Here is a 23,999-nt window from a genome sequence, read left to right as displayed (position 1 = left end):
AAGTCAAAATAAATACTGAAATCACTCACACTTTCCAAACTTGAGAGCAAGAGTTGAACTGTTATTATATAACAATGACTACTTTAAAAGTCATTTGAAATATGGTAGGTGATTACCTGGAGGTTATTCCAGGGATCAACGCCCCCGCGGCCCGGTCCATGACCAGGCCTCCCGATGGATCAGGGCCTGATCAACTAGGCTGTTACTGCTGGCCGCACGCAGTCCGACGTACGAGCCACAGCCCGGCTGATCCGGCACTGACTTTAGGTATCTGTCCAGCTCTCTCTTGAAGGCAGCCAGGGGTTTATTGGCAATTCCCCTAATGCTTGATGGGAGGCTGTTGAACAGTTTTGGGCCCCGGACACTTATGGTGTTTTCTCTTAGTGTACCAATGGCGCCCCTACTTTTTATTGGCGGCATTTTGCATCGCCTGCCCAGTCTTTTACTTTCGTAGGGAGTGATTTCTGTGTGCAGATTTGGGACCATTCCTTCCAAGATTTTCCAAGTGTAGATTATGATATATCTCTCCCTCCTGCGTTCCAACGAGTACAAGTCAAGTGCTTCCAAGCGTTCCCAGTAGTTAAGGTGCTTGACAGAACTTATACGTGCAGTAAAGGATCTCTGTACACTCTCTAGATCTGCGATTTCACCTGCTTTGTATGGAGATGTTAATGTACAGCAGTATTCCAGCCTAGAGAGAACAAGTGATTTGAAAAGGATCATCATGGGCTTGGCATCTCTCGTTTTGAAAGTTCTCATTATCCATCCTATCATTTTCTTTGCACGTGCGATCGTGGCACTGTTGTGATCCTTGAAAGTGAGATCCTCAGACATTACTACTCCCAGGTCCCTTACATTATTTTTCCGCTCTATTGTATGGCCGGAGTCAGTAGTATACTCTGTTCTAGTTATTATCTCCTCCAGTTTTCCATAACGGAGTAGTTGGAATTTGTCCTCATTGAACATCATATTGTTTACCGTTGCCCACTGGAAAACTGATGTTAGTAATTAATATTTTGTGTTGGTTTATCAGTTTTACAAGCTAATATGCAAAGCTGATAACACTCACCAACTTGCTACTGGATTTTTTAATTACACTCAGGCATATAGCTCTTAGTTTTCTTCAGTGTATACAGTCTATGCAGTAAAATATATATCTCATTCTATAAATGTTTTTAATAATGGTTCAAGATTTCAAAGTTATTAGATAAATGGCAATGTAAATTTGTGTTGAGACTGATAAGTACAATGAAGCAGGTTACCAGACACAAGTGCAAGGGTAAGGAGTAAAATATTACCATGGGACTGACCACAACCTGTGGTTTTATTCAAAAACCTATTTTAAATACTTGCCAATTTGTGACCCAACTGGTAGGGTAAAGGACTTCTTCCCAGCTGACAAGAGGGTTTAAGTCTTGAATTACTCCTATATGCTTAGATTGCTACATTCTATACAACACAGCTGTACTGAACATGGATACCATCACTAACCAAAGTACTTGATAATGAGAAAAGTGCTTTGGAATTTACACCAACCAAGGACTATCTTAAAATTTTTGTGGATGGCACATGTTTGTGTACCTCTGTGACAGGCCAAAGGTAATAAAGGGCTTCTTCAAGCACAAGGTCACTGTAATTTAATATTTCACCAAGAAACTACTGGTAGCTTGGGTATGGTTCTAGAGTGGCTCTCTTATTTTTGTCAACATGCTGAAAAATATTGCATTAAAAACTGTCCACAAGGCATTGCCTCTCTTGGAAAATGCCCTATCTAATCCCCTTACCTTGAGTAACTTTTCCAAAGATTAAGGGTTGTGCTCTGGCCCAAGAACACCATGTCTAATTCAGTCAATGGATCAAGCTGCTTTCAATGTTTATTATTTATAAGAACCTTCTTCAAAGTCACCAAGAGATCATTAATAAGGTAGGTCAGGAAGTATTCATGCTGGAAAGATTATACAATAACGGAGAATTCTGTTACAAATTAACTTTGTCTATTGTTTCCGAATCAAATGACCCAGACAATATTGTCCCATATTTCCAAACTTCATTAAATTGAGGGTTTACAACAACACTATAGAAACTATGGAAAATTATCCACCAAGCCTAGAAAAAGTTTAATGGCTACAATAAATATTTACCTCTGAATATCATGAACTGCCATGTAAACTACGGGTCGGCCATCACTAATCTGACAATCAGTTATCCGGTTCCATCAGTAATCCAGCACTAATTTGCCTAGCATAATTTCAAATTTCATCACTATACTGACTCAGAAATTGTGCAGATGGTTGTTAATCCACAGCAGCAAGCCAGTGGAGGAGAAAGCAGTGATGAAAATGAGGAAGATGTAGCAGAAAGAGTCTCTATTGATAGGTTAATTAAGTGTATTCTAACCCAACCACTCTGTAATCCAGCAAACTCACTAATCCGGCACACTACAGGTCCCACTGATGCCGGATTAGTGATGGTCGACCTGTAGAACAATTTTAGAGATTCACAGTATTGTCCACCTTGCCCAGGATGAAGGTTATGATGATGTTTGCAAGGCTCACATGGTAGAGTTACAGGAGCTATGAAGAGTCCTTTTTCAATGAAGTGATTATTAAACTTGAACAAAGTGCTGTACTGTTGAACCTTTCATCAAAAGCAGTTTCCTGAGATGAGAAGACAGATCTTCCTGCCTCTTTCAAGCAATACCCAACTGTGTATCAGTGGCATTATATACTAACAAGTATGTTCGTAAGATGTGTTAATGTGCAGTTAACGACGATTACTGAGAATTAATCGAGTCCCTGGTGGAGAAAACATCTCAATAAAATGCCATAAAATGCATACTGTATGTAATTAACAGTGCTCAACACAACAATATAACTCCTTGTCACTGTGCTAACAATTGCTGCTCAATGTTACAAGTTTATGTATATTTTCTCCATACTATACTTGGACCCCAAAATTCATGAGGAAAAAGAAGGGAGTTACATTTTTAGAGCTTTAGAATCCACGAGTTATAGAAAATTATGTCATTATGTGTTTGAGAGACCATATCTCTGCACTTGTTTGTAATTAAGTGAATTTTTCATAAGAAAGGACAATGAGAAAGAAAACAGATGTAGGTGTGGGAAACATGATAAACACATTTTGAAAAAATCAAATGATTAGTTTCCAATTTACTAACCTTGTGCTAAGCCAAAAGAAAGAGGGTATCATAAAACCATTAACATTTCTTGAATGATTTGTGCCATAAAATAAGAAAATATACTAATCCTCTATTTAACCCTTTGACTGTTTCAGGCCCCTTTCTGAAACTGTCATTCTATGTCGCTCAATTTTTGAAAAAAAAAAAAAAAAATTTTTCTTATGAAATGATAGAGAATCTTTTCCCGATGGTAATGACACCAAAAGTTCGAAATTTGGTCTAAAACTCATGGAATTATGCTCCCGCGAAGTTAGCGGTCTCGGCGACATATGCGTATCGGCGATTTCGCCGACTTTGAGCCCTATTTTCAGCCAATTCCATTGTTCCAGTTGACCAAACTCATAGCTATTTCTTTAGAACTCCATTTTATCTATCAGCTGAGTACAAGAAACCTCCCATTTACTAATTTAGACTACCCAATATGGTGGTCAGAAATTTGCAATTTGGCAAATTTCACGCAAACTAAAAAAGATGCCAATTTCAAAATAGGGTCCAGAATAAACAAGGTAGACATTTGTGGCACTAAAATAACATATGCTCTGTTCATTAGTCACATCTCTAGGCCCCTCTTATATTATTATTGCTTTCTATTTTGATTTTTTATTCATACAAAAAAATACAAAATTTACCGTTATGCAGACTACTGCATTATTGTAAAAATGGTATAAATAATATCAGTGCACTAGTGAAAGAATATTAGACTCCCCAGTTGACGTGTATTGGACGTGTGGTGTAATTTATTTACTCCTGAACATTGGTAAAAATCGAACATTTCCACTACTTTGAGCTCAGTTTCAAGGTCATTTTCATCGTCAAAGTAATGAAAATCATCTCTATTTCTCTAATATGTTTTCCATTTTATCACCTAAGACCATGAAAATGTGAATACAACGATAAATACTATACGAAAATACACCTCAAAGTCGGCGTTTTATTCCAAAAAAACGATCAGTTTTTTTTTTCTCATTACGCAATGTGTGCTGCAGGATTTTTTTTATGTGGTGCACACTGACCACACAGACCCATTCTCTCACATGTGGGCCTACCAGCTTTCTCCTGCTTGATTTGAAGCCGCTAGAATTATTGAGTATACAGTGGACCCCCGGTTAACGATATTTTTTCACTCCAGAAGTATGTTCAGGTGCCAGTACTGACCGAATTTGTTCCCATAAGGAATATTGTGAAATAGATTAGTCCATTTCAGATCCCCAAACATACACTTACAAACGCACTTACATAAATACGCTTACATAATTGGTCGCATTCGGAGGTGATCGTTATGCGGGGGTCCACTGTATATACATCAGAAACATTGGCTCGTAAGACGTATTTATACGCCGAAAACAGTCAAAGGGTTAAAGGGCTTTGGAAATATGAGAAAAGATCCACCAGGACAACTGATTCAGAAACAATGGACAATATTTGTTAGAGAAATATCAGCTATTTTCACAATCACAGCAAAACAATCCCCTACCTGCCAATCTCTCCTCTCTCTTCCAGTCCAAAAAGAGAAATTAAGTGACTGCATTTGCTTAACAAATAGTAGAAAACAATTTCTGAAAAAATTCATGAACCCATCCACTAAGAAGAAAATGGCAATAGTTCTTTATTCTAATTTCTTCCAGACTCATTGTCATAAGAAGGTTGAACCAAACATAAACAACTTTATGGCTAAGAAATAGATTGTGACAATTTTCAGATAAAATTCCACGATTTGCTGGACTTCAATATCACTAATTTGGTTAATAATTCATGAAAAAAGAGTACCTAGAATGCAATCAAATTGGAGCAAGGAAAATCCATGAGAACATTTTGTATACAATCCTATTGACAGTTTTCAATTTTGGGGTTATGTGCTAAGTTAAAAGAAAATGAGGAAAGCAAAAAAAAAAATTTATTCATAGATTACCAAGCAGTATAAAATTAAATATTTGAATTCCTCAAATAAGGAACCCTGAAAACTGGGGAAAGGATTGATTATATATTAATCCTCAGTATTCAAGCAGTTAGTGTAGGTGTAATGCTTCCAAACTGTCACTTTGTATAGATGACATAAATAAAAATAAATATTCAAGGCTGCATCTGCAATTACATAATGGGGAGTATAGAGAAAATGTAATTCATTATAAGAGAGGTTTCAGAAGAACACATCCAAGTCAAAGCAAGACCTTACTGTACTGCAATTAAAAAACACCAATCACACTGTCTTCTACGATGTCAAAAGAATGGTAATCTCTAGTTTAATCTTAAGTGTGTGCAACTGACTGCTGCAACAGTGGCATCCCTTCACCTCTCACCAGAGGTCCCACAGCCTATGCATCCGCAAACCTGCAATTACTGGATATTAAAATTTCTTTGGATCTCATGAATATGAACTGTGGTATGTAATATCTTCTGTATTAGCCAAATATTATAATAAAAGATTACAGATAGAAAAATGTACTACTACTACTAATAATAATAATAATAATAAGAATAAGGGAGTAAGGGGCGAGTAACCTCTTCTCGTGTATAAATTACTATGTATATGTAAATGTATATGTATATGTTGAATGATGATGAAAGTATTTTCTTTTTGGGGATTTTCTTTCTTTTTTGGGTCACCCTGCCTCGGTGGGAGACGGCCGACTTGTTGAAAAAAAAAAAAAAAAATGTAAAAAAGAAAGACTATTATTTTTAGGTCATCCTGCCTCAGTGGGAGACAGCCAGTGTGTTGAAAAAATTGAAATAATAATACCAATACCAAAATCAGGACAAAAATAAAAATTTTGTATGAGAGATGCTTTTATGTAATTATGATTACCACTGAGACGGACTTGAAAGCTACCTCATAGTGTCCAGGCACTGAAAATATCGCTTTTTAAAATCATTAATTCTCAATCAATATTACACCCTTGTTAAATGAATAACAGACATTCACTATTATCATGAATAAGTAAAATATTCAATGAAAAGAGTTTATAATAATGTATTTGAAAATACAAATTTAAAAACAGTACCCGGTACATGTAAATCAATCTCAATTACTCTCTATATTCTGAATTTATTTTCATTAAATATAATCATCAGTTGGATACTAAGTCAACATTAGCCTTAGCTTTCAAAATTAGTCAGCTCCCTAATAAAGCTCCCCTATACTGTGATTTCTTGTAAATGCAACTGAAGAAGTACATCCAAAATTTAATAGCACATACTACAAAGATCTTTCCTTGTACTAATCAATTTGAATGCATTTTTTTAATTGCATTTACAAAAATCACACTACTGCATATAGATAAGCTTTACAAGAAAGCTGAGTGTATTTCAAGACCCGGGATATGTAACCCACTTAAAATATGAGGTCACATTTGAAACTCTCATCATTATTTAAAAAAAAAAAACTGTTATTAATAATCATTTGCAATGAAGAAAAAACTAATCGGTAGATTGTGTTCTCGAGCATGGGATGACTGAGAAATCCTCGTCTTTGATAAAGATTGTCCATCAATATCATCTTTAGCTTTCACTTAATACCAAAATTTTCATGAGGTTTTGCCAAACAAAAAAAAAAAAAAAAAAGATCTAAAACCTCACCTTGCTCCAAAATGTTTCGTCCTAGTGAAATTAAAAAAAAAAAAAACACACCTGGTTGCCCTCTTCACACGGGAGAAAATTAAGCTTGCTTCAGATCTACAATAACGAACAAGAATCTATATTCAGGTGCCATAAAGTGAATCTTTCGTTAACGACAAACCAGGTGCTCACGCATAAATTTTAAGACTTTGATGAGCCTTCTTGAGGGAGTAATGTAGCTGGAGAAGAATTATTCCTTCACATATCATCTAGAGCTGGTAGCCAGAAAGCCTGCAGAAAGAAAATTATTTTTAAAAACTGCTTTAGAACTATTACTCATTATGTAGCTGCTTTTACCACTGCACCATAACTAAGACATTAAAAGATCATAAGAGGATCAAATCTTAATAAAAAAAAAAGGGAGGGGGGGGGGAAGCCATGCTGAGAGAACAGTTTTTTCTGCCTGGCAACTGGAGGATGAAGGACTCTCTCTCTACTGATGCTTACCCTGAATGACTCACTCAGGTTTAACAGTTCACATTGTTTTTTTAATTGGTATGTAAAGTCACCAAGAGTATAATTCAGAGCTGAGGAGGGGTTGCTAAAGCGGTCTGGCCATGTAGAAAGGATGGAAAGGGACAGGATGACACAGTATACAAATCAAGGGAATGGTTGGAAGGAGTGAGTGTCAGGGGTTTAAATATCTTGTCTGACTAATATAACTTTAATAAAATAATTCAGGGAAACTAGTTAGCTGGACTTGAGTCCTGGAGATGGGAAATACAGTGCCTGTATTTGTAACACGACACTAACAATGCTCTCTTTTGTCAAGTGGGAGATCACGGTCATTCTATGAATTGGTACTCTGCCAAAACTATCTACCCTTCTTCCAGCCTACACGGATGCCATCTTGTTGAAGTATCCCCTATACACAATTTTCCTAATACAGTGAACCCCCGGTATTTGATATTAATCCGTTCCCGAGAGCTCATCGTATACCAAAATTATCGAAAGGCGAATTAATTTTCCCCTAAGAAATAATGGAAATCAAATTAATCCGTACAAGACACCCAAAAGTATGAAAAAAAAAATTTTACCACATGAAATATTAAGTTTAATGCACACAAACTGAAGAAGACATGCACAGTTTGTAGTATTCTACTAACAATAGAATACATGACACTTACCTTTAATGAAGATATGATTGATGGGATGGGAGGAGGGGAGAGTGTCGAACATATTGTTTAGAAGGGGAATCCCCTTCCATTAGGACTTGAGGTAGCAAGTCCTTTTCCGGGGTTACTTCCCTTCTTCTTTTAATGCCACTAAGACCAGCTTGAGAGGCACTAGACGTCTGTCGCACAACAAATCTGTCCATAGAGCTCTGTACCTCCCATTCCTTTACGATTTGTCTAAAATGGGCCACAACATTGTCATTGTAATAGTCACCAGCATGGCTTGCAATAGCCGTGTTAGGGTGATTTTCATCCATAAAGGTTTGCAGTTCAACTCACTTTGCACACATTTCCTTAATTTTTGAAGTAGGCACAATGGATTCCACAACTGGCATAGGCTTCTCAGGGTTAGCCCCAAACCCTTCAAAATCTTTCTTAATTTCCATACTAATTCTCACCCTTTTTACCACAGGGTTGGCACTAGAAGCTTTCTTGGGGCCCATTGTGACTTATTTTGCAGAAACAAGCACCAAAAACACTGTGATAATATGTAATGTACTGAATGTATATTTAGATGCGAGCACACTAGCTGGCTTGTAAACACTGGTACAAACGGGGCAGTTCAGGGCACACATGGACACTTTTTTATTATTTTTTTATTATCACACTGGCCGATTCCCACCAAGGCAGGGTGGCCCGAAAAAGAAAAACTTTCACCATCATTCACTCCATCACTGTCTTGCCAGAAGGGTGCTTTACACTACAGTTTTTAAACTGCAACATTAACACCCCTCCTTCAGAGTGCAGGCACTGTACTTCCCATCTCCAGGACTCAAGTCCGGCCTGCCGGTTTCCCTGAACCCCTTCATAAATGTTACTTTGCTCACACTCCAACAGCACGTCAAGTATTAAAAACCATTCGTCTCCATTCACTCCTATCAAACACGCTCACGCACGCCTGCTGGAAGTCCAAGCCCCTCGTACACAAAACCTCCTTTACCCCCTCCCTCCAACCTTTCCTAGGCCGACCCCTACCCCGCCTTCCTTCCACTACAGACTGATACACTCTTGAAGTCATTATGTTTCGCTCCATTCTCTCTACATGTCCGAACCACCTCAACAACCCTTCCTCAGCCCTCTGGACAACAGTTTTGGTAATCCCGCACCTCCTCCTAACTTCCAAACTACGAATTCTCTGCATTATATTCACACCACACATTGCCCTCAGACATGACATCTCCACTGCCTCCAGCCTTCTCCTCGCTGCAACATTCATCACCCATGCTTCACACCCATATAAGAGTGTTGGTAAAACTATACTCTCATACATTCCCCTCTTTGCCTCCAAGGACAAAGTTCTTTGTCTCCACAGACTCCTAAGTGCACCACTCACCCTTTTCCCCTCATCAATTCTATGATTCACCTCATCCTTCATAGACCCATCCGCTGACATGTCCGCTCCCAAATATCTGAATACATTCACCTCCTCCATACTCTCTCCCTCCAATCTGATATCCAATCTTTCATCACCTAATATTTTTGTTATCCTCGTAACCTTACTCTTTCCTGTATTCACTTTTAATTTTCTTCTTTTTGCACACCCTACCAAATTCATCCACCAATCTCTGCAACTTCTCTTCAGAATCTCCCAAGAGCACAGTGTCATCAGCAAAGAGCAACTGTGACAACTCCCACTTTATGTGTGATTCTTTATCTTTTAACTCCACGCCTCTTGTCAAGACCCTCGCATTTACTTCTCTTACAACCCCATCTATAAATATATTAAACAACCACGGTGACATCACACATCCTTGTCTAAGGCCTACTTTTACTGGGAAATAATTTCCCTCTTTCCTATGTACTCTAACTTGAGCCTCACTATCCTCGTAAAAACTCTTCACTGCTTTCAGTAACCTACCTCCTACACCATACACCTGCAACATCTGCCACATTGCCCCCCTATCCACCCTGTCATACGCCTTTTCCAAATCCATAAATGCCACAAAGACCTCTTTAGCCTTATCTAAATACTGTTCACTTATATGTTTCACTGTAAACACCTGGTCCACACACCCCCTACCTTTCCTAAAGCCTCCTTGTTCATCTGCTATCCTATTCTCCGTCTTACTTTTAATTCTTTCAATAATAACTCTACCATACACTTTACCAGGTATACTCAACAGACTTATCCCCCTATAATTTTTGCACTCTCTTTTGTCCCCTTTGCCTTTATACAAAGGAACTATGCATGCTCTCTGCCAATCCCTAGGTACCTTACCCTCTTCCATACATTTATTAAATAATTGCACCAACCACTCCAAAACTACATCCCCACCTGCTTTTAACATTTCTATCTTTATCCCATCAATTCCGGCTGCCTTACCCCTTTTCATTTTACCTACTGCCTCACGAACTTCCCCCACACTCACAACTGGCTCTTCCTCACTCCTACAAGATGTTATTCCTCCTTGCCCTATACACGAAATCACAGCTTCCCTATCTTCATCAACATTTAACAATTCCTCAAAATATTCCCTCCATCTTCCCAATACCTCTAACTCTCCATTTAATAACTCTCCTCTCCTATTTTTAACTGACAAATCCATTTGTTCTCTAGGCTTCCTTAACTTGTTAATCTCACTCCAAAACTTTCTTATTTTCAACAAAATTTGTTGATAACATCTCACCCACTCTCTCATTTGCTCTCTTTTTACATTGCTTCACCACTCTCTTAACCTCTCTCTTTTTCTCCATATACTCTTCCCTCCTTGCATCACTTCTACTTTGTAAAAACTTCTCATATGCTAACTTTTTCTCCCTTACTACTCTCTTTACATCATCATTCCACCAATCGCTCCTCTTCCCTCCCGCACCCACTTTCCTGTAACCACAAACTTCTGCTGAACACTCTAACACTACATTTTTAACCTACTCCATACCTCTTCGACCCCATTGCCTATGCTCTCATTAGCCCATCTATCCTCCAATAGCTGTTTATATCTTTCCCTAACTGCCTCCTCTTTTAGTTTATAAACCTTCACCTCTCTCTTCCCTGATGCTTCTATTCTCCTTGTATCCCATCTACCTTTTACTCTCAGTGTAGCTACAACTAGAAAGTGATCTGATATATCTGTGGCCCCTCTATAAACATGTACATCCTGAAGTCTACTCAACAGTCTTTTATCTACCAATACATAATCCAACAAACTACTGTCATTTCGCCCTACATCATATCTTGTATACTTATTTATCCTCTTTTTCTTAAAATATGTATTACCTATAACTAAACCCCTTTCTATACAAAGTTCAATCAAAGGGCTCCCATTATCATTTACACCTGGCACCCCAAACTTACCTACCACACCCTCTCTAAAAGTTTCTCCTACTTTAGCATTCAGGTCCCCTACCACAATTACTCTCTCACTTGGTTCAAAGGCTCCTATACATTCACTTAACATCTCCCAAAATCTCTCTCTCTCCTCTGCATTCCTCTCTTCTCCAGGTGCATACACGCTTATTATGACCCACTTCTCGCATCCAACCTTTACTTTAATCCACATAATTCTTGCATTTACACATTCATATTCTCTTTTCTCCTTCCATAACTGATCATTCAACATTACTGCTACCCCTTCCTTTGCTCTAACTCTCTCAGATACTCCAGATTTAATCCCATTTATTTCCCCCCACCGAAACTCCCCTACCCCCTTCAGCTTTGTTTCGCTTAGGGCCAGGACATCCAACTTCTTTTCATTCATAACATCAGCAATCATCTGTTTCTTGTCATCTGCACTACATCCACATACATTCAAGCATCCCAGTTTTATAAAGTTTTTCTTCTTCTCTTTTTTAGTAAATGTCTACAGGAGAAGGGGTTACTAACCCATTGCTCCCGGCATTTTAGTCGCCTCATACGACATACACATGGACACGTCTCGGACAAATCACGTATGGCAGGTTTTTTAACGAGAAGCGAGGCAAAATTTTTGCGTTAAAATGTATTGAGTACCGGATTTATCGGATACCGATGCCATTGAATACTGGGGGTCCACTGTATGAATCTTAATCCTGATTTTCTCTCTGTAGATACCTCTCTCTCTCATTACACTATCAATGTTCCAAACTTCAGAAAACTCGTGACTTGACCTTATCTTTTTCTCCTCCTCCCCTCCTTACCTATACAGTAATACCCAGTTTTCCGTCCTTAATTAAAATGCCAACTTCGAGGTGTATTTTCGTATAGTATTTATCACTGTATTCTCATTTTCTTGGTCTCATTTGATAGAATGGAAAACATATCACAGAAATTGAGATGATTTTGATTAGTTTCATGGTGAAAACGACCTTGAAACTGAGCTCAAAGTAGCGGAAATGATCAATTTTTACCAATGTTCAGGAGTACGCAAATCACACCAAACGTCCAATACACGTCAACTGGAGAGTTTAATATTCTTTCACTAGTACACTGATATTATTTATACCATTTTTATCTTCTATTTTTTGTGTGAATAAAAAATAAAAATAGAAAGCAAGAGTAATATAAGAGGGGCCTAGAGACATGACTAATGAATAGAGGATATGCTATTTTAGTGCCAAGAATGTCTGCATTGTTTATTCTGGACCCTATTTTGAAATTGGCATCTTTTTTAATTTGCACGAAATTGGCCAAATTGCCAATTTCTGACCACTTTATTGGGTAGCTGAAATCAGTAAATGGGCGGTTTCTTGTACTCAATTGATAGAAAAAATGGAGTTCTAATGAAATAGCTATGAGTTTGGTCGACTGGAACAATGGAATTGGCCAAAAATAGGGCTCAAAGTCGGCGAAATCGCCGATGCGTGTATATCGCCGAGATTGCTTACTTCGCAGGAACGTAATTCCGTAAGTTTTTGATCAAATTTCATACTTTTGGTGTCATTACCACCAGGAAAAGATTCTCTATCATTTCATAAGAAAAAATATTTTTTTTTTCCCAAAAATTTTTCAACATAGAATGACAGTTTCAGAAAGGGGCTTGCGACAGGCAAAGGGTTAAATCACTTTTACCTTTATTGAAGAGTCTTGTTGGCGTATGGAAAATGGAGAGGCGGGAATAGGGAGGAGAGAATATTGTTTGGAGACAGGACAAAATATTTGAATATGACGCTAATATCAAGTCTACGGCTTATTTATCAATCACATTTCATCTAATATGACATAATAAACAATATTAATAACATAGAAACATGATATACAGTGGTCCCTCATTTATCGTCGTTAATCCATTCCTGGAAGTGCGACGATTATCGAAAAAGACGATTTTCAAATCAATTTTCCCCGTAAGAAATAATGTAAATACAATTAATCCGTTCCTGACATCCAGAAGTATTAAAACAAAATTTTTTTTTACATGAAATATAGATGTAGTACATAAACAATACAATGGGACATGATGAATGAAACATTAACAGCATAACACTTACCTTTATTGACGATTCTTCTTAGTGTATGGAAGACTGGAGGAGGAGAGAGATTGGATTAGTTACTGTTTGGAAGGGGAATCCCCTTCTATCAACACCTCAGGTACCAAGTGCTTTTCTGGGGGTTACTTCTCTTCTCTGTTTCTTAATGCCACTAGGACCAGCTTGAGAGTCACTGAAGTCTTGTCTCTCAAAGAAAGTGTCCAGAGAGCTGTTTCTGGCATCTCTTTAAAACTTCCCTAAAATAGGCCAAGACTCTGTCACTGTACAAGTTGCCAACATGGCTTGCAACATCCTTCTCTGGGTGATGTTTCTCCATAAATCTTTCCATCCTACCCCACATTTCACCATGCCTTATCACACTGTGTATGCCACTATGCTTCTTAAATCTCTCAAACCAACCTTTGCTGGCCTTAAATTCACAATTATCAGTACTCGTTGCAGGCAATTTCTTTACCAGATCGTCATGCAACTGCCTAGCCTTTTCACAAATAATCGACGTCATAAGAATATCTCCTGCTAATTGTTTCTCATTTATCCACACCAATAATAACTTCTCAACATCTTCGAGTACTGGTGATCTCATTTTTGTCACCATATTTACCCCCTTTGCAACAACAGCTTCCTTGATTTCCTTTTTCTTGGCCACGATGGAAGATATGGTTGTACGGGATTTGTTATACATCATGGCCAGTTCAGCCACACATACGCCACTTTCATATTGTTCAATGATGTTTTTCTTAAATTCAATCTTATTTCTCACTTTCTTTACTAAAGGCTTGGCACTAGGAGCTTTCTTTGGAGCCATGGTAGCTTATTTAGCACTTGCAAGCACTAAAGTGAATGGAATATTATGAAATATTTCGTACGAACAAGTGAGGGGACCGTCGCTCACTGGTAAACAATGGTACACTGGCTGGGAAGGGAGGCCGAGGCAGCTCAGAGCGTGAGTACGCGTCCCGGATGAAGGATGATTAGCGAGTAAACCGACCCTTTGCGAGCCAATGTTTGGACGAGAATAACGCGACAATTTCTGTAAAGGACAACTATCGAGCCGGACGATTATTGAGGGACCACTGTATACTCTAGAATGAATAAAATAGGCCATAATATGCTGAGTGTTCACAACCAGTGGCCATGGCTGCTGCTGACTACATACCTTCCCATGCTCTTATTATAAAAGAAAACAAAGTGTTTGTGAGGCTAACTGCACTAGATCACAGTTTCATAAGGAAAACACTGAAACAATGTACAGTGGAACCCTTGATTTTGGCCACTGCAGATATTGGCTGAATCAGAAATCGGCGGCTTTCTGGCCGAAATTTTTGCCCTGGATTTCGGCTGGTGTTTCGGAAATAGGCTGTACTGGACGCATCCACCTGCCCAGAGATGCCGTCAGTTTAGCTTTGTCACTGGTTGAGTGAGCATTCATCCAAAACACTTCGCAATTCTTGTGATTATTTATTGATTATGACTGCAAAATAAGCCACCATGGGCCCAAAGAAAGTTCCTAGTGCCCACCCTTTGGTAAAAAAAGTGAGAAGCACGCCTGTTGTGGAATCTATTGTGGCTTTGGGAGTCCATGGGGTTGGATGTGAGTGGCCAGGATATGGGGGGAGTTGGTGGGGGACCATAGTGAAGAGCTAACCACTGAAGAGCTGCAAGACTTTCATCTGCAACAACAACAGAGCACAGCTAAGGAAATTGTTTCAGAGGAGGAGGAGGAAGAGAGAGGGGAGAAGGTGCCTTCTTCAGTGATTAAGGACAAAGGTAGAGGGTGGTAGTGATTGTGGTAGAGGGTGGTAGTAGTGATGGTGGTAGTAGTTGTGATGGTGGTATAGGGTGGTAGTAGTTGTGATGGTGGTAGAGGATGGTAGTAGTTGTGATGGTGGTAGAGGATGGTAGTAGTTGGGATGGTGGTAGAGGGTGGTAATGGTAGTGGTAGTGATGGTGGTAATGGTAGTGATAGTGGTAATGGTAATGATGGTGGTAGAGGGTGGTAGTGATGGTGGTAGAGGGTGGTAGTGATGGTGGAGATAACCTCTCCTCCCTGTCTTCCATACTCCACAAGTCTTCAATAAAGGTATGTTTAATGATTTAAATGTTAATTTATCTATTTCATTGGTCATTTTATTTAGTTCTCATTGTTTTATGTAAAACTATAGTTAATCTTCAAAAATGTATTTTTTGTTAATAGTATTTATGGGTGTCTGGAAAGGATTAATTGTGTTCACGTTATTTATGGGAAATACTGCTTCAGTTTTAGCCCGTTTCAGATTTAGGCCGGCTTTCTGGAACGGATTATGGCCGAAATCTGGGGTTCCACTGTACGTAATTTGTAAATAAGAAATACAGTGGACCCCTGGTTAACGATATTTTTTTACTCCAGAAGTATGTTCAGGTGCCAGTACTGACCGAATTTGTTCCCATAAGAAATATTGTGAAGTAGATTAGTTCATTTCAGACCCCCAAACATACACGTACAAATGCACTTACATAAATACACTTACATAATTGGTCGCATTCGGAGGTAATCGTTATGCGGGGGTCCACTGTATTGTATAAAAACATAATGGAGAATGTAAAGAAATAAAGTGACTATTGTAGGTATACTATAATACACACTTACTTTGAAGATGCTGGCAGAGGTTTAGGGTGGTGGAAGATAGCACAGGGCAGTGTATGTTGTCAGTGGCCCTATAAACCTCCAACAACACTAGAGGAGTTAGTTTCGTGTCGTCCTTTTTCTATTGGTTAATTGCTTAACTTACTTGCTCACTCTTAATGCTACACTTTATTGCTGGCTGGCGCTATAGCCTTTATTGACTCCTGCTGCTTTAGTATCATACATTTCGTACAATCGCTGAATCACTGAAGAAGGCACATTCTCCCCTCTCTTCCTCCTCCACTTTTGTATTTTTCTACGAGTTTTTTCTTGAATTCTATCGTGTTTCTCACCTTCTTTACCAAAGGGCTGGCACTAGGAACTTTCTTTGGCCCCATGGTAGCTAATTTCGCATTCGCACTCAATAAACAAGTACAAAAAACAATCAATTAATACAAAATGTTTCGGATGATCGTGCGGAGTATTGCTCACTGAACAGTAACAGAGGCAGACTGAGTCACGTACCTGTGAGCGGCCACATCCCGGCCAGGCAGACGCGTCTAATGTGGACAATTTCTGAGTGGATGTACGAAACCCAAGGTAAAATTTCACACACAAAAGTGGTCGAAATCCAAACAACATAATGTACGCACCAGACGAAAACTGGGGTATTACAGTATTTTCTTTTTCTTTTCCTTTCTTTTCTTGTCTAGGTGGGTTTTGTAATATGGGTTTTGTCCCATAGGGATTCTATTTTACCCCTGAATGATATTAGCTCTCCTGCAGTGCTTCTTTGCACACTTGCTCCTCTCACTACCACTACTACTTACTTACAACCTACTACTACTTCATTTACAATACACTCTGTACCCCCTTTTTTTTCACAACCACTTCTATCCTCTTACTGCCACCTCTATCACTGTTGCACTTTTACTACTATTATACAACTACTACTACAATACTATTATTATGGCTGCTGGTGCTACTACACTACTACCACTACATTATTACTACTCCATCTTCCAATTCTACCACTCCCGTCCCCCTCTTGCATATATTATGACTACCTTCCCTTTGTGCTTCTGTGTGACTAGTTAATGGGCCAAGTGGAGCCAAAACATCATAATATGTTTGAGTCTCCTATGTGCAGGTTATCTGTGTGGATGGTGAATATGTTTCCTTTTTTTGGGGTCACTACTTTGGCACGATGGGTAATGATGTAAATGGTTTAGCAAACTGACAAAGTGAAGAATGAGACACTTGTGCAACATTGGGAATTTTTATTGCAGGAATGTTTTACCAGCCAGTGACTTCTTCAGTCCAGTACAGAGAAGAATAGTGGAAGATGGGGAGTTTGAGGTAATCAGTCCCTCAGCCTCGAGTCAATGTTGTCAGTCCATCAATCTTGATGGACTGAACACATCAACTCCATGCTGAGGGAATGATTACCTCAAACTCCTACTTATATTCTACTATTCTTCTCTGTATCAGACTGAAGAAGCCACTGGCTGACAAAGCATTCCTAAAATAAAAATTCACAAGTTTTTTTTTTTTTTTTTTACACAGGGTTTGACAAGGTTAGGTTAAGGATTCTTAACTTTATTGGCAAGCTAAGAGCTGTTACCTACATCAGCTCATTTGAAAGCATTTTTATTGTTATGAGACATACAAGTAGGGAACAGGATGAAGTTGGAGCCATCTGTGGGCCAGCTTTTCATTTGATCAACTGACTTTATCTCATTGACATCATTATGCTGTACGAATGTGTTCCATACTCGAGTCTCATTCTTCCAGAATGGGTATAAAAAACACATGTAAAAGATTCTGCTTAAATTATAACTTACCATATTAGTACACCCTGAGGCCAACATCATATATTTTGGGTTGAATTGAACACATTGTACTGGTCCAGTGTGATCAGCATTCAGCACACATACCTACAAAACAACAGTGAAGTGAAAATAGTATATGTACATACTACAAAATGTTGCATGCATGAATTCCATGAAAGTTTGAACTCGGGCCACTAAGTCAATGAATAAATAATCCACAAATATATTTTTCTGTATTCCTGCTTATGCAGGAAATGGAAGTGACCAAAAAACTAATAGAGTACAATCCTATCAAACATTTCCAAAATCTATCTCACCTTGTAGCCAGTTTCAGCATTCCACACATGAACTCTGCCATCAGTAGAGCCACTGAAGATAAACTGAGAGTCTGGACTGAAGGATGCTTCTAGTGGGATGCCCTTGTTGTTCAGGTGACCCTACAAGCTCACAAGACATTATTACTAAGTTTTCAAAGCTTCACTCCATCCTCAAACAAACATAACTGATCCAGTACAAAAAGTTTCATGTGAACAAGAATTTTTCTCTAGAATAGGCAACATCAATTTTAAATTAATGCAGGCATTGATACATATTTCTTCTTTCTTTCTTTCAACACACCGGCCGTAACCCACCGAGGCGGGGTGGCCCAAAAGGAAAAACTAAAGTTTCTCCTTTTACATTTAGTAATATATACAGGAGAAGAGGTTACTAGCCCCTTGCTCCCTGATACATATTTATGGAAACAAAATTATAATCAGCTACTGCATTTATCATTAGTTAACATCAAAGACACTACTCAATGTAGTGGCAATAAAATGCTCTGGAAGACACAGGGAAGCAGTATTATATTTTGAAGAATAGTTCTGTAAAAGGGAAAATAAGAGAACAGCTTTCTATTTTACTATTATATATAAAAAAATATATAAAAACAGACAAAATAATATTCAATAAATTTAAAATTAAGTTTAGAAAGTACAGAAAAATGTCCATTTCAAGTTTTAAAAGTTTAAAAAAATTAAACCTTCTAAGGTTCAGATAAGTTAACAAGTTTACCCTTTGTACCTGCAGCATGTTAAAGGTTGTGCCCAAATGTTTAAAAAGTATTTTACAGAAATATCTAACCAGTAAGTAACCCCTTTTCCTGTATACATTACTAAATTTAAAAAGAAAAACTTCGTTTCTCTTTATAAGTTACCCTGCCTTAGTGGTATACAGCCAGTTTGTTGAAAAAAAAAATCTAGCCAGTAATTTTACTTTAATATCAGGATATGAGTATCATATGATAGGGTTAAAAGTGATAACATTATTGTTAGATCTCACAGGTACATTAAATCCACACACAAATGCAATGTAACAAAAAAAAACCTCACCAACACACACTATTCCAAACCAACACACCCAATACACGCACCACATACACACGTACCTCGCACCACACCACAACACAAAAAAGAAGGTAAAATCTGTTACATGATTGTGTATGATGAAGTGGGTATACAATGTGAAATCACTGTGCTCACTAATGTACATCTATAATTCGACTCACGAAATTGTAATGACATGATTGCAAACAAACCATGGTACGGGCGGGGATTGAACTTGTGGAGAGTTTAATCCCCACCCGTACAGAGGTTTGGTACATCTATACACAGAATATCAACAATATTATGGATATGCCACTACATGCACTCACAGCAAATGTTTTGAGAGGCGTCCCTTGAAAAGCATCAACTAATCTGATGACTGAACCATTGGTTGATGTGAGGATTGTTTTGCCATCAGGACTAAATTTTATGCCCGTCCAATCACACTCCTTTTCCATCGAGAGCTGGAAAGTGCTGAATGGACCCTTGTCAAACGATCTGCAAAACAAAAAAGTTGCTATTAGAATTTAAGTATACTTTAGCAATAAACAAAATTGTCTCAAAGACATAACTCCAAATAAATGCATTCCCTCCCACACTAGCTATGTGTTATAACAAGTCTCACCTTAAATCATACAACTTGATCATTTCAGAGTTTATTCCAGCAGCAAAAATTAGGCCTTCGGGATCAAAAGCTGCAACAGGACGACCACCAACGTGCATCATCCCTTGACAGTTTGGAGAACGTAGATCCCACAATCTTAGAGACTTGTCCAGTGATCCGGAGATAAAAGTATCATCAATTGGACTCATACTCAGAGTTATCACTCTGAAGAAAGAAAATGGTAACCATTAATACAGACACAGTTATCATATACATGAGAAGCTTTCTAAATAAATGCTGCTTTACTCATAATAGAGCTAATATTTTTACCCTCATTAATTTAACACTACTAAAGCCCAGTACATCCACATGCACATCTGCAAATGTTACCACTTCTATTATTAATCTCATGAAAGGTTCAACTGAACCATCATATAAATAAAAAAAATTTCTGAAATATACACCAAATGTAAAGAGGAAATTATTAAAAATGTTGCTAAATGAGCAATGAAATTTAAATTAACCTTTTTCAAACAAGTAACTTGTGAATATAGCTTTGTTTTTGTCTTAAAAACTCTCATGCTAATTGAAGCAAATAATGTACATAATAAGATCTAAACCATAAGTAAAAAAAAAAAAATATGGCTGATGGAGAGAGGTGGAAGTGTTAAGGAAAGGATATTAGCAGACAGGACGGGAACAGGGGTCACAGCTGAAGTAGCAAATTGGTGTTAGTTAAGAGAGTGTAGAATAAGTCTGCTTGAACTGTAGTGGGGGTTTGTAGGAGATATGAAGGATGGAGATAAACACACTTGTTGGATGGTAACACTATATCGCAGAGTGTGAGAAGGGAAAGCCCAAACTGCCTGTCCTGTCGCCTGCTTGGATAACGGGGAACTGAGGCCGATGTAGTGCATCCCACGCACTCATGCGGATCACGTGACGTCATACAAACTAGTCACTAGGCCTAGCAAAGGGGTCGTGTATGTAAAATATATGCATGGCACTAAGATACTCAGATAAGCTATACAACACATGTAGGAGATCAGCAACTATGCTGATAGAACTCACGAACCTTTAACCCTTAAACTGTCCAAATGTAGGTCTACGTTTGTGCGCATAGCGCTCTGACCTTAATTTTCTCCATAAACAATGTAAAAAAACGTAGATCTACATTCGGAGCGCTACACATGCAAACGTAGATCTACGTTTGGACAGTTTAAGGGTTAACTGTCATGGCACTGATCAACACGTCTCCACTAACCCTTGGTATGTGGATCAAAGCACTCAAATTTTGTGCCAGAGGTCTGATAAGCCTAAACAGTAGAGAATGGGTCTGCACACTCAGTGTGCGTTGTATTTAAAAATCTGGGAGCACGAAGTACCTCATGGGAGCACCAGTTCATTTGAAAGCCAGCTATCATAAATAGCATGGCAAACCCCAGGGACTCACTCACGCCCTGTCATATTAACACTCTCCTTTTCAAGGAAAGTGATGTTAACCCCTGAGTTTAGTGGCTCAAAAGGATGTGGTTGCAAATGATCGAGGAAATATCAAAAACCTTGATGAAAACCTCGATGACCTATATGCAGCATTCATGGCACCTCCCTTCAATTTTGATGCCACTGGTTGTGGCATCCTGCCAGAATATGCTATCACCAACGATTCCCTAAAGTTAAGAGTACTTTGACAAGTTGCTCATGAACCTGATTGTCAGCCAAATGAATGGATTACACATACTGCACAAGTGGAAAGTACAACTGTGGCTGAAATTTATCTATTCCTTGCCACTGTTATGCTTATGGCTCATATGTACAAGCACAGCATAGCACAGTACTGGTCCACAGAATACAATATCAGTACCCCAATCTTCATGACCTCATCCACTGCAACAGATTCATGTTGTTGCTACAAATGTTGCACTTCTCAGCCAGGAATACACCTTGCTATACAAAATTCAGAATGATTATGTACCTGAAACAAAATTTCTGTGCCTACTTTCATCCCTTCAGGAACCTTGCTGTCATTGAGCCCTTGATTCTGTTCAAGAGATGCCTGTCGTTCAAGCAATACGTACCAAGCAAACGTAATCGCTTTGGTATAAAAAAAAATTGTGTATGACTGAGAGACTGTCCTGGTATTGGATATCATTGTTTACATTGGGAGGAACACACTGGATGATGCCAGGTAGATGTTGGGCATTTTTGGTTATGTTGTTCAGAAGGTGATGAAACCATACATTGGTAAGGGACATACAGTTTACTGACAACTAGTATACATTCCTATGCTTGCTGAGTTCCTATATGTGAAAATACCAATGTGTATGAACAGTGAGAACAAATAGAAAACACATACAGTGGACAGTGGACCCCCAGTAATTGGCCGGTTTGGTTATCAGCTATTACAAAAAAAAGTAATTTTTAAAAGACGATGGTATTAAGATTTACTTCTTTTGTAATAAAGAGTTCGGGATACATAAATACACACATTAAAATCAATTAATCTTTAATATATATAAATCAACTATCTTTGGTCTAGAGGTATTTGAACTATGATATAATAATAATATGTACATGTTACTATAATAAATTATAATTAGCATTACTAAAATAATAAATAATTCATAACCCTACACAGGGTACAACTCTTGACACTACTGTGTCACTATATATATATATCTCTATACTAAAATAATAAATTATAAATAACATTTGTACAATAATAAATTACAATCAACTGCTTCTCACTACACGAGGCCAGTCACACGATACTATTCAGTGTACACTACAACCAGGCCATCTTCAGTGTCCCACGACACCCTTTTCATCTCAGTGTTCCACTACGGTCCTGTGCATATCTCAGTGTTCCACTCCATCATACGTTCCTAAGTGTCACACTACGGTCCTGGCCCAGTTCAGTGTAACACTCCAACCTTTTCTTCATGTAATGTCCCACCAAACAGCATCTGATGATTCCGGCCCACAGTTGATCAGGGTAGACGGTGAGTCCACAGACATCACCGGTAGTCCAGTAAATCCTCTCCAAAGCCGGTTGACACACCGCTAGCCGAACACCATGCTGCAAGCTCACTGAATGCGGCCGTCAAGTAACTGAGGCCAACAGACTCAGTGAGCTGCAGTGAGCGGTTCTTCTAACGCCAGTAGATAGGTACGATTCGGTGGTCAGGTACCTACTGCATAGACGTGTACCCTGAGGAGTTCAGGTACTTAATGTTGAAGCCAGTAGACGTGTACCCTTAGGTGTGCAGGTACCTACTGCTTAGGTGCGTATCCTGAGGCGCTCAGGTACATACTGTTACTAAAGCCAGTAGACTGTACCCTTAGGTGGTCAGGTACCTACTGCTTAGATGTGCACCGTGAGGCACTCAGGCTCTTATTGCTCTAAGGCCGGCTCAGCAGTCCCCACATTGGGTTTGATGACGTACCCAGTGGTACTGCCGGCCGGCAGGTTAACTATTTAACCGCTAGTTTGGCAGGGGGCCGCAACATCAGCCAACTTGGTTATCAGCGGAGTTTTCAGCGCTTGGTTATTGGCCGTTCGCTCGGTTATCGGCCATTTTGGATGCATCCATCCGCCGGCTGGGGCAGCTTGCGCTTCAGTTTGGCTTTGTCTCTCGGTGGCTGAGGAAACTTCTGCTCATACATCCAAACATTTCACTTGTTTACCACTGTTTTTAGTGGTTTTTCTTGCAGTGCAACTGTGAAATAAGTAACCATGGCTCCAAAGAAAGTTCCTAGTAAAGTTCCTGTGGTAAAGAAAGTGAGAAACACCATGGAATTTAAGCGTGAAGTGATAGAAAAATTTGAGAGTGGTATGAAGGTAGTGGAACTTGCCAGGATGTACAGCAAGAATAAATCAACAATTACATCCATCCTGGCAAAGAAAGAACAAATCAAAGATGCTAATGTTGCAAAAGGAGTAGCTTTTCTAACTAAACAAAGGACACCGATAATGGAAGAGATGGAAAAGTTATTATTATTGTGGATTAAGGAAAAACAATTAGTGGGAGACAGTGTTGTGGAGTCAATCATTTGTGAGAAGGCAAAGCAGTTGCATGAGGATCTTGCTAAGAAAATGCCTGGAACAAGTGCTGCAGTTTGTGAATTTAGGACCAGCAAAGGATGGTTTGATAGATTTAAGAAGCGTAGTGGCATACACGGTGTTTTAAGGCATGGTGAGGCTACAA

The 23,999-nt window shown here is 38.7% G+C and overlaps 1 protein-coding gene across 1 annotated transcript in view; it reads right to left on the bottom strand.

Annotated features, from left to right (window-relative positions):
- Positions 1–6,147: 6,147 nt before the first annotated feature.
- Wdr82 (WD repeat domain 82) overlaps positions 6,148–23,999 on the bottom strand; it is a 77,227-nt gene continuing 59,375 nt past the window's right edge. The window contains exons 4-8 of the mRNA XM_070094261.1: positions 19,813–20,016; positions 19,517–19,685; positions 18,141–18,260; positions 17,836–17,928; positions 6,148–7,042 (exon numbers count right to left, since the gene is read on the bottom strand). Coding sequence (XP_069950362.1) covers positions 7,010–7,042; positions 17,836–17,928; positions 18,141–18,260; positions 19,517–19,685; positions 19,813–20,016 — 619 coding nt within the window. The 3' untranslated portion in view covers positions 6,148–7,009. The remainder of the gene's footprint in view (positions 7,043–17,835; positions 17,929–18,140; positions 18,261–19,516; positions 19,686–19,812; positions 20,017–23,999) is intronic.

This window comes from Cherax quadricarinatus, chromosome 45 (assembly GCF_038502225.1).
Source record: "Cherax quadricarinatus isolate ZL_2023a chromosome 45, ASM3850222v1, whole genome shotgun sequence".
NCBI lineage: Eukaryota > Metazoa > Arthropoda > Malacostraca > Decapoda > Parastacidae > Cherax > Cherax quadricarinatus.
The sequence above is the reverse complement of the archived record's forward strand: the minus strand, read 5'-3'. Positions and strand labels throughout refer to the sequence as shown.